This window comes from Labeo rohita, chromosome 9 (genome assembly GCF_022985175.1).
Source record: "Labeo rohita strain BAU-BD-2019 chromosome 9, IGBB_LRoh.1.0, whole genome shotgun sequence".
In the NCBI taxonomy this organism is placed as follows: domain Eukaryota; kingdom Metazoa; phylum Chordata; class Actinopteri; order Cypriniformes; family Cyprinidae; genus Labeo; species Labeo rohita.
In genome coordinates this window covers 32,130,913-32,143,532 of record NC_066877.1, presented here as the reverse complement: position 1 = coordinate 32,143,532, position 12,620 = coordinate 32,130,913, and the positions used below count along the sequence as shown (strand labels likewise).

Sequence of the window (12,620 nt, the reverse complement as noted above, 5' to 3'; positions counted from 1 at the left end):
AACACTTTGTGCCCTACGCATAACAGCTTGCTTTGTTTACGTTAGTTAGGGTTACCATACGTCCTCTTTTTCTTGGACATGTGCTTTTTTAACCCCTATCAAAGGCATCCGGCCCCCACTGTCCTCTTTTTTGCAAACTAAAATATGGTCACCCTATGTTATTTACGTACATTTATATGTTAAGTGTTTCATGCTGGGGGTACTTTGTGTTGTACGTTGCTGTGACATTCAGGCGCAAACAAAACTACTACTGTGGCACCTCAGCATTTTACAGACACACTGTGAAACATTGCAAAAATAGGCTGAATCCGCTAAAACATCATGCCTGGAAAATGCAAGTTTCAAGATATTTGGCTTGCCAGAGATCCAAAGGACCATCAATTCACAGGTCCAAACTCAATATTCTGCAGTTTCATGCAAAACAGAAATACAACAAATAGAATATCAGATCTCTGTCATATGGTCAAAAAAAAAAAAACAAAAAATAAAAAAAATTTTGTTTGACAAATGAAAACTGTAACAATGTATCTCACAAGGTAACACGATGTAACCTTGCTCTCACTTGAAAAGTGTGTCAATTTTTATTTTTGTATTATTTTTTTGTAAAAAGCAAAAAGTTGATCATACTGATTTCAAAGATTCATTAGATGGAATATACATTGAACCAAACACTATCATAACATCTTATTTGATAATTCAGTATACTTTATTTTTGACAAAACATCCCATGTTTTGGTTTCGGTAGCGTTTTTCTCCTTATAATGGACTGCTATGGTGCCCCAAATTTGAACTTCCAAAATGCAGTTTAAATGCGGCTTCAAACGATCCCAAATGTGATTGTGGACAGTCCCAGCCAGGGAAAAATGTGGCGTTCCCAGAATGTTGCAGAAAGCCTTATCTATAACTTCTTATACTCCAAGCTTTTGAATGGTATTGTGTATAATGTTACAAAATTTTATTTCAGATAAAAGCTCATCTTTGGATCTTTCTATTTATAAATAAATCCTGGAAAAAATGTACTCAGCTGTTTTAAATATTGCTAATAATAATAAAAAAAATATTTCTTAAATCAGCATATTAGAATGATTTCTAAAGGATCATGTGCCACTGAAGACTGGAGTAATGATGCTGAAACTTTTGCTTTGATCACAGGAATAAATTACAATTTAAAATATATTTAAATAGAAAGTAGTTATTTTAAATAGTAAAAACATTTCACAATATTACTGCTTGGATCAAATAAATGCAGGCTTGGTGAGCAGACTTCTTTTAAAAAACATTAAATATCTTACTGTTCCAAAACATTTGACTAGTAGTGTATATAATAAAAAAACATAAGTAAATTGACCAAAAAAAAAAAAAAAAACTTAAAAATGAAAACAGAAAATAAAAAAAAAATTAAAATATTAAAAACTTTAATAGTGTCTCAATGCTAAATAACACTGGTTCAAAATTGTCTTATATTAGGATATATTTTGTCAATTTTGTGCTGTAGATTAAAATTGATAAATGGGCAAATCCAGCATTATGGATGTGACATATAAATGCTTAGAGAATGTTGATCATACTGATTTCAAAGTTAAGGATTCATTAGTTGGAATATACATTGAACCAAACACTATCATAACATCTTATTTGATAATTCAGTATACTTTATTTTTGACAAAACATCCCATGTTTTGGTTTCGGTAGCTTTTTTCTCCATATAATGTACTGCTATGGTGCCCCAAATTTGAACTTTCAAAATGCAGTTTAAATGCGGCTTCAAACGATCCCAGCCAGGAAAGAATGTGGAGTTCCCAGAATGTTGCAGAAAGCCTTATCTGACAATCAGTGTTGGGAAGGTTACTTTAGAAATGTAATAGGTTACAGATTACAAGTTACTTGATTTAAAATGTAATAAGTAGTGTAACTTTTCAATTACTTTATTAAAGTAATGTAACTTATTACTTTTAATTACTTTTTGATTACTTTTCTAAATTTCTAATATTTTCAACTGTTAATCATTTTGAAACATTTAAACCAGGCAGAGTTAGCCTTACAGTAGACACTCAACACTGATTACTGTCAGACTTTCAAAATCCTTTATCACTTGAATTAAGATTATAATAAGGGATAATATACATCTTTATTTTGCAATAACAACTGGCTGAATGTACATTATCTCACTTATTACACAGCTGCTTGATAGATTATTTAGATGTTCCGTGTCAAAATTATTAGACACGAAACACTGATCTGAGTTGAAATATTTTAACGCAAAGCTTCCATGAAGAAATCAGTTGCTAGCAAACGGCAAGTTCAAACTAGACATTTTAGGGATACAGTGCAGTCATACCAGTTTTCTTACACAACATTTCACCACATAAATAAGTAGTGGTACTAGTTTATTAGTTATCTTATAATCCATTATAATGTACAAAAAAAAAACAAAAACAAAAAAATGGCAGCAGCTGTGTTTGTATGAAACAATAGAGCAAGTCCACGATACCAGTATGACAGAATTAAGAAATTGTCCACATAATATTGAATTAAGCTTTAATATTTTATTAGCTAACCAAACGCAAAGCTTCCACCAAGAAAAATTATCAAGCATATAGCACTGACTTAAGTTGCCCCAAAAGAGTCTGAGCTGTGTAATTATTTAATTTAAAGCACAGCCACCACAAATTCATTTTTTTTTTAACTTATTTTTTTGGGCTTTTTATGCCTTTTATTGTGATAGGACAGTAGAGAGACGACAGGAAAGAGCTGGGAGGAGAGAGGGGAGCGGGTTCGACAAAGGACCTCGAGACGGGAATCGAACTCAGGTCACCGTGAGCGCAGTTGTGCTATATGTCATAACAAGATCATAACATAAATAACATCATAACAAGAAATAGTTTAATAGCTATGATGCTGGGTTTGAAATCAAATGTTTGCATAGTTATGACAGAAAACACTAGCATCTAACAATGCCTTGGAAAAACAATCTTAAAAAATAAAGTTTATGCATAAACCCAAATAGGAAATAAAACAGTTATCAAATAAGCTTGTGTCCTATTCTGTGTCCTAAACTCCTGAAACACTGGTGTCTCATTTTAGAGCAGTTAATGCAATTTAAAAGAAGTCAATTAAATCTGTAAGTGGGGGTGGGTGTGTGAAAAATTCAGATGTAATCCCCTTTGTAATCACTGGCATTTTTCAAAAGTAACTGTAATTTAATTACATTTTTTTTTCTCAGTAACTGTAACTAATTACAATTACATTTATTTTGTAATTAGATTACGTAATTCCTTTACATGTAACTAGTTACTCCCCAACACTGCTGACAATATCTGGAGCCTTTACAAACGGTTATTTCTTTTCTGACCTTAAACTAATGTTCCAAGAACGTTCCAGAAACCAAACTTTGTTAGCGGTCATTAGCAAACATTGTTGGAATTAACATATGTTTATATTTTGAGATTGCAGAATGCATTATTATATAAATACTTGATTTATTAGCACTTAAACATTATTAATTTGAAGGAGCTTCACAGAAATATACTTCAAAATCGCCTCAAACAGGAAAAGGCGCGCTTCATCAACTGACCCTCACACTGTTTCCATGGTAACCGTGAGTTATTTCTGTCCTTTTAATGTACCCTGTGGACTTAATGGCAACTACACACCAATAATTCACCGTCGCTAAGCTATAAACAAACGCTCTTGCGTTCAGAAAATGCTGAAGCGTTTCGAATGGATTAATTCTTGGTGTTCGTTCGCCCTTGGTACGGTTTCCCTCAGGCGTTATTATGCAACGGCTTTAATCCTTATTAGGATTATACGCTCAACACTGTCGTGACAACTGAAACGTGAAAACTGGTATTACGTCTCAGTTGACTGAAACATCAAAACTGCTTTTTGAACATGTCTTTATGAAGATGGGATGACTGTTTTGGTCACATGGCTGAAGGACGCGGCTGTGTTGAATCAGTAGTGGCCGGTGACAGCAGCGAGTCTCCTGCTCCACACAGATACCAAAATAGGAGCTCGACATTCTCTAGTGGCTGACGCTAAATTCAGGGGCCACATGTCTGATCTGTCCGAGCACAAGCCGCACTGTTGGGGATAAAACTTCTCCAGCGAACTGAAGAAAGGACGAGTGTCAATCTGTCATTATACGAGTCAGGTAAGATTGTTTTTACATTGGGGCTAGTTGTCACAAATGCTGTATCAGTTACTGTAACTGGGTTTGAAGCAGAAGGTAAATGCATTAATGTTTGTTTACATCATTAGTAGTGTTTTTGAAGGTTGGCTGCAAAAACCTAGTTCAATTCAGGGTCATTATAGTATATTAAAAACATTTTCGTTAATAAAATTCATAAAACAGAAATTGAATATATATTTAATAACCTATTTTATTTTTGCAACTTAGTTGCAAAGGCATTGTTTCTTATTTTTATTTTCACTTTACATACTACTAAAATAACATACTAAAAATACATAGAAAAAAACTACAAATACATAACTATAAATGGACATGCACTACCAGGTGAAAGGTTTTGAACAGTAAGATTTTTAATGTTTTAATTTTTAATTTTAAGTCTCTACTGCGCAACAAGCCTGTGTTTGTTTAATCCGAAGTACAGAAAAAACAGTAAAATTTTGAAATATGTTTACCATTTAAAATAACTGTTTTCTATTTAAATGTATTTTAAAATGTAATTTAATTCTGAGATTTCAAAGAGTTTTTAGCACCTTTACTCCAGTCACACGATCCTTCAGAAATCATTCTAATATTCTGATTTGCTTCTCTAAAAACATTTATTATTATTATGCTGAAAACAGTAGACTTTTTCTTTAATGGTTTAAAGGTTTCTTTAATGAATAGAAAGTTCAGAAGAATAGCATCAATCTGAAATATAAATCTTTTGTAACATTATAAATGTCTTTATCATTACTTTTGCATCCTTGCTAAGTAAAAAGAAGAATGTGGCGTTCCCAGAATGTTGCAGAAAGCCTTATCTATAACTTCTTATACTCCAAGCTTTTGAATGGTGTTGTGTATAATGTTACAAAATTTTATTTCAGATAAAAGCTCATCTTTGGATCTTTCTATTTATAAAAGAATCCTGGAAAAAATTTACTCAGCTGTTTTAAATATTGCTAATAATAATAATAATAATTAAAAAAAAATATTGAATCAGCATATTAGAATGATTTCTGAAGGATCATGTGACACTAAAGACTGGAGTAATGATGCTGAAACTTTAGCTTTGATCACAGGAATAAATTACATTTTAAAATACATTTAAATAGGAAGCAGTTATTTTAAATAGTAAAAATATTTCACAATATTACTGCTTGGATCAAATAAATGCAGGCTTGGTGAGCAGACTTCTTTAAAAAAAACATTAAATATCTTACTGTTCCAAAACATTTGACTAGTAGTGTATATAATAAAAAAACAGAAGTAAATTGACCAAAAATATAAAACTTTAAAATGAAAACAGGAAATAAACAAATTTAAAATATTAAAAACAGAGTTTTATGATCCTTTAAAGAAGAGATGGTTTCCTGTGGCTGATATGATACGATACTATCTCAGTGATGCTAAATAACACTAGTTCAAAATTGTCTTATATTAGGATAATATTTTGTGCATTTTGTGCTAGATTAAAATTGATAAATGGGCAAATCCAGCATTATGAATGTGACATATAAATGCATGCGTTACCAGTATACCAAATCATCTCTTTATAATTTAATAAACCCTTGTTGATAGAGTCTAAACATCATAAAAATATAAGTCTATGCATGAGTTAAAAAAGTTAAATAATCATGTGTTATGGATGTGACAAAAAAGGACACCGTTTTTGAGAGACTACATACTTTGTAGGATTTCTGCAAATTAAAATGCACAAACCAGACGCAATAATACCCAACAAATAGAGATGCGATGGCTCTTCACAGAACATATAATTGTTACTTTATTTACATTTTGATATGTCTATTTATGAGGAATATGTACTGGTATGGATGTGACAAGCCTGAAAATAGTACTTACCAGACTATGGAAAATCATGCACTAAAAATAAAAAAATAAAATGCTTTAAAAACTTTAAGAAAGACCTCACATGGGTATTTGAACCATTAAATGTTGACATCTATGTTATCAGTATAGTAAAAACCATTGGTAAAAATGTTTTGTAAAAAAAACTTTTTTTGTAAAATCTGTTAGGTAAATAAGTGAACTCAGCGAAAACCCACTAATCTACGTTAAGACAAGTGTCAACTATATAATGAAATTAAGAAAAGGCTAAAATGTGTGGCTTAAAGCGCAAGTTGTCACATTCATTTTAGAAGTTGTAGTTTTACACAGCTGAATGATTTCTATAGAAAAATTATTATAATTTATCAAATTTCTACAACTTCAATTAATTTTCCTTGATGATAATTTCGATCACCTAATTTTGTTATGACTCTTGAAAACTCATTTGAAAATCTTTTTTTTTTCCAGTTGCAATGTCAGGAAAAGCTCAAAGTGGTTACTCCTATGAGTTCTGCGATGCTTCTCACTCCTCCGAGGTGCTGGAAGCTCTTCATGAGTTTCACAGCAGCGGTCTGTTCACAGACATCACCCTGCAGTCCTCGTCCGGACAGCTCTTCCACTGCCACAAGGCCGTCCTATCTGCCCGCAGCTCCTATTTCAAGGTAATGTTCACCTTAGATATGAGAGAACGTTTGAACGACACCATCAACCTACCTTGCATAAACGGAGAGGTTCTGGGAGCTTTGGTGAGCTACGTCTACACTTCAAAGATCAGCATAACTCAAAACAACGTCCAAAGTCTTCTGGAGGCCGCAGACCTGTTGCAATTTAACTCGCTTAAGAAGGCATGCGAGAATTTTTTGATTCGTCTCCTGGATGTGGATAACTGCCTCGGGATGCACTCGTTCGCCGAGCTTCACGTGTGTTGTGATTTGCAGCGTGAGGCTTTGAGGATCACACTGAGTCGCTTTGAAGAACTCACACTTCAGGAAGAGTTCCTAGAAGTGGATTTCCAAAAGCTGTTGATGATATTATCAACAGAGAACCTCAATGTGTGGAAGGAAGCGACGTTATTGGACGCGGTGGTCAAATGGGTCGCCCACGACGCAGCTTCTCGAATAGATCACCTTCAAGAGCTTCTCAATTCCATTCGTCTCAAAATAGATGATGCTTACCTCAAAACCGCTTTGGATCTACGCAAACATTGCTCTGAAAGCAAACTGCGATCTCTGATTCTTACCTCCTTAAAACCCAGCAAAGGTTTCTCACAGCGCTGCAAAAAACTAACATGCAGTTTGTATGTTATTGGTGGATATTACTGGCATCCATTGTGTGAAGTCCACACGTGGGACCCTGTTTCCAACACGTGGGTTCAGGGCAAAGACATGCCTGATTTTGAACGAGAGAGTTATAGCGTGGCACTTCTAGGCCCTGATATCTACGTGACTGGAGGATACAGGACACAGACTGTTGATGCTTTAGACACCGTGTGGATTTATAACACAGACTCGGATGAATGGACTGAAGGATGTCCCATGATCACAGCCAGGTATTACCACTGCTCCGTGGCTTTACGTGGATGCATATACGTCATTGGTGGATATACGGCAGGAGCTCCTACGCGAGAAACTGAGTTTTATGATCCTTTGAAGAAGAGATGGTTTCCTGTGGCTGATATGATACAAGGTAAGAGACTTTTAGTTTATTTACACACAACGGATTGGTTGCCTGAAGGAGTTCTGGGACCTTTTTAGAGGCTTTGGTGCAGGAAGTATATTTTTTTTATATAGTACAATATAATATAATGTTAAAATACAAGTTAAAAGTATAAACACAACATTTTTAAATTTGACCAGTCAAAAGTTTTTGAACAGTAATATTTTTAATGTTTTTAAAGAAGTCTCTTCTGCTCACCAAGCCTGCATTTATTTGATTCAAAGTACAGCAAAAACACTGTTTTCTATTTGAATGTATTTTAAAATGTAATTTATTCCTATGAAAATAACTGATTGTTATGCTAGATAAGACCCCACTTTCTCGGCTGGAATTGTTCACAACCGCATTTGGGATCGTTTGAAGCCGCATTTAAACTGCATTTTGGAAGTTCAAAATTGGGGCACCATAGCAGTCCATTATATGGAGAAAAATGCCAAAATGTTTTCCTCAAAAAACATAATTTGTTTACAACTGAAGAAAGAAAGGCATGAACATCTTGGATGACAATGTGGTGAGTACATTATATGTGAATCTTTGTTTTGGAAGTGGACTTCTCCTTTAAGGATCTTTTAAGGATCTCTTAAGGATTATTTGCTTCTTAAGGATCATGTGACTGAAGTAAGATGCTAAAAATTCAGCTTTGAAATCACAGGAATAGATTACATTTTATTTTTATTTTTACATTTAATTATATTCAAAACAGTTATTTAAAATAGTAAAAAATATTTTAATTTTTTGCTGTTTTTGGATCAAATAAATGCAGGTTTAGTGAGCAAGAACAGACTTCTTTAAAAAAAACATTAAAAATCTTACTGTTCAAAAACTTTTGACTGGTAGTGAACATTTCTATTGGAGTCAATAAGTTTTTTAAAAAAAAAATTTTTTATAAGATTTGTAATGTTTTTTTTTTTTTAAAGACGTCTCTTCTGCTCACCAAGCCTGCAAGTATTTGATTCAAAGTACAGCAAAAACAGTAAATGATAAATAATAATTAAATAATTGTTTTCTATTTGAATATATTTGAATGTAATTTATTCCTGTGATTTCAAAGCTGAATTTTTAGCATCATTACTCCAGTCACATGATATTTAAGCAGCAAGTAATCCATATGAGATCCTTAAAAGATCCTTAAGCAGCACATGTTTCTTAAGCAGCAAATCAGCATATAATAATGATTTGAAGGATCATGTAACACTGAAGACTGGAGTAATGATGCTGAAAATTTAGCTTTGATCACAAGAATAAATTATATTTTTAAATATATTAAAATAGAAAACAGCTATTTTAAACAGTAAAAATATCTCAATTTCACTGTCAAATAAATGCAGGCTTGGTGAGAAGAAGAGACTTCTTTAAAAAAAAAAACATTACAAATCTTACTGTTCAAAAACTTTTGACTGGTAGTGTACATTCCTATTATTCAAATGTTTGTTTGCTTTTTTTTAAAGAAATGAATACTTTTATTTAGCAAGGATGCAATAAATAGATTAAAAGTGACAATAAAGACATTTACAATGTTGCAGAAAAATATACTGTTCTTTTAAACTTTCTATTAATAAAATATATATCACATTTTCCACAGAAATATTAAGCAGCACAACTGTTTTTGTCATTGATAATAATCATCAGAAATCATCATATTAGAATCTGATGAAGATCATGTGACACTGAAGACTGGAGTAATGATACTGAAATTCAGTTTTGCATCACATAAATAAATTACATTTTAAAATATATCCAAATAGGAAACAGGTATTTGAAATTGTAGTAATGTTTCATAATATTACTGTTTTTATTGTATTTTTAATCAAATAAATGTAGACTTGGTGCACATAAAAGACTTTTCAAAAACACAAAAAATCTTGAGCTTCACCAGAATTTCAGCTTTTAAAAAAAGTTGGAAAATGTATTGTCTTACACATAAAACTTTTAAATATCAAAGACATAAAATGCCTGTTGATGTAAGTTCATCAAAGTCTTTCTATTTTGACTTAAAGGTGTGGGAAATGCAACCGCTTGCGTGGTGAACGACAGAGTCTATGTGACTGGAGGTCATTATGGATACAGAGGAACCTGCACTTATGAGAAGATTCAGACTTACCGGCCAGATATCAACGACTGGAGCATCACAACGATATGTCCACATCCTGGTGAGCCACCTACATTTTGTATTAGTTAAGCTAAACGATTCAGATCTTTAGACTACAACCACCATAATTTAGTATCCTAACAGAAATGAGCCTATCTGGTCTTCACCATCTTGTGATTTGAAAAACTCATCAAACCTCTTTACTTTCAGAGTACGGCCTTTGCTCGGTCTCCTTGAACAATAAGCTTTATCTGGTCGGCGGTCAGACCACCATCATAGACTGCTACGATCCCGAGCGAGATGAGTGGAGACAGATGTGTGCGATGAAGGAGAGAAGGATGGAGTGTGGCGCAGCTGTTATAAATGGATGCATCTATGTAGCAGGTGGGTATTCATACTCTAAAGGGACGTATCTGCAGAATATAGAGAGGTATGACCCTGAGATAGACTGCTGGGAGATTGTGGGAAACCTCCCATCGGCTGCGCGCTCACACGGCTGCGTTTGTGTGTTCAGCGTGTGAAATCACAGCACAATCACTGTCTGTAGTGCCATGTCCAGTGGGGTCTAAAAGTCTGAGAAAAAATTTATTTAAACATGGATGTAGTGTTAACGCAGATGTTGTAAAGTGAAAAGGCAATACTTAAGTTTCCGAATGAATTCAGGGTTCCTACATATTTTCCATTTCAAAATTCCATACTTTTCCGGGTATGGATTTCTCCATGGATCTTTCCATACTATCTTTTTTCAGACCGTGAATGTATTTAAAATCCGGCTGCTAACATGTTGACTACATATGCTATTATGCTGCCAAATAATTGTCGGAATATTGTAGTCATGTACACTACCAGTCAAACGTTTTTGAACAGTAAGATTTGTAATGTTTATAAAAGAAGTTTCTTCTGCTCACCAAGCCTGGATTTATTTGATCTGAAGCACAGCAAAAACAGTAAAGTTCTGAAATATTTTTACTATTTAAAGTAACTGTTTTCTATTTGAATATATGTTAAAATGTAATTTATTCCTGTGATTTCAAAGCTGAATCTTTAGCATCATTACTCCACTCACATGATCCCTCAGAAATCATTCTAATAATAGCTGAGCAGATTTGTAACATTATAAATGTCTTTATTATCAGTTTTGATCAATTTAAAGCATCCTTGCTAAATAAGCTTTTGAATGGTATAGTGTATAATGCTACAAAATATTTTTATTTCAGATAAATACTGATCTTTGGATCTTTATATTCAAACAATCCTAAGAAAAAAAGTACTCCACTGTTTTAAATACTGATAATAATAATGAAAAATGTTTTTGAACAGCAAATCAGCATATTGGTATGATTTCTGACAGTGTCATGTGACACTGAAAATTTAGCTTTGATCACAGGAATAAATTACATTTTAAAATGCATTCAAATAGAAAGCAGCTATTTTAAATAGTAAAAATATTTCACAATATTACTGCTTTTGCTGTATTTTGAATCAAATAAATGCAGGGTTTGTGAAAAAAGAGAATTCTTTAAAAAAAAAAAAAAAAAATTAAAATCTTTAAAAGTGCACTTTAGCTCATACAAATGAATAGACACCAAACTCAAAATCTGCAGCATTTCATTAAAACTGAAATGACAAAATACAGGATTATTTCTATTTTAAATGCATATTGTAAATTAAACTAAATACAAAATTATAATATTGTCACTAAACATTGTCACTGATTACATGACAATGAGAAAATATTATTTTCAAAATAATGGCAGAATATGCTATCCAGTATAATGTTTGCTATACTACAGATTTACTGATTGAATCATTTATTATCACTCCATGTCCTCACCCACAATGTATTCATCCATATAATATTATTTTAGTTATTTTAGCATTATTTTAAACTTATAGTGTAATCATTTGTCAGTATTCATTTTTAAATACCCAAGCATTGTAAATCCGCTTTCACTTTTACTAAACTGCTCCAAACACCATAAAAAAGCACTCTGCTTATGACAAATTTTTTTTAGAAATCATCCATTTTATATTTTAGAAAACAAAATTGGGGCAATAGTATGAAAACACAATTTTTCCATGCTTATTCAGACATGGAAATTAGTAAAATCAAATTCCATTACTCCATAGGAACCCTGCAAATTTCTTATGTGGATCATGTGCCTCTTTAGATGGTAAGATGTCCGTACATTGCTCTTTGGATCATCTCAACTCATGCTGGAGAACATGGGCATCAGGTCTGCTCACATCAGCTCCAAACAGGAGACAAACCAATAAGAATTCTTCATTTTCAGTTCAATTTATCACTTGAATTTTTATCCTGAAAATCTCAGACTTTTGGATGCTGCTTATAATTCTAAACTGGTGAGTGTGATGTCAATATGATATAATATTTGTAAACACAGTTTATATGTTATTACTGCTAGACGATAAAGGGCTGTTTCTAAATATATACCGAACAGCACAATAGATTACAGCACTTCACTTTTTGCACAGTACCTTTTTGTAGAGTGTAATATTTTGAACTGTTTTGGTGTTTTAAATCAAGAGATTTATTTATTCCTTAATCAGTATTATTTATATTTATTCAGATTGATTTTGTATTTGTAATACTGTCGTGAACCGAGGTTTTACTATAAATGTGTGTCATGTTTAATTTATTGTTTTTAGTTGTGATGTTTTATTTACTGTGTATGCTGCCAAAAATGTGAAAAGCACAAATTTAAATAAAGTTCCAATGATGGTGTGTTTGTAAATCCTACATTGACGCAGGCATCCACACAAAAATGATACAGTATG

The 12,620-nt window shown here is 32.6% G+C and overlaps 1 protein-coding gene across 1 annotated transcript; it reads left to right on the top strand.

Annotated features, from left to right (window-relative positions):
- The first annotated feature begins 3,640 nt into the window (after positions 1-3,640).
- Positions 3,641-11,375, top strand: klhl23 (kelch-like family member 23). The gene is made up of 4 exons (XM_051119902.1): positions 3,641-4,153; positions 6,485-7,702; positions 9,730-9,882; positions 10,032-11,375. Exons 2-4 carry the CDS (start codon positions 6,490-6,492, stop codon positions 10,340-10,342), a joined length of 1,677 nt encoding a protein of 558 aa, XP_050975859.1. The 5' UTR covers positions 3,641-4,153; positions 6,485-6,489; the 3' UTR covers positions 10,343-11,375.
- The last annotated feature ends 1,245 nt before the right edge of the window (positions 11,376-12,620 follow it).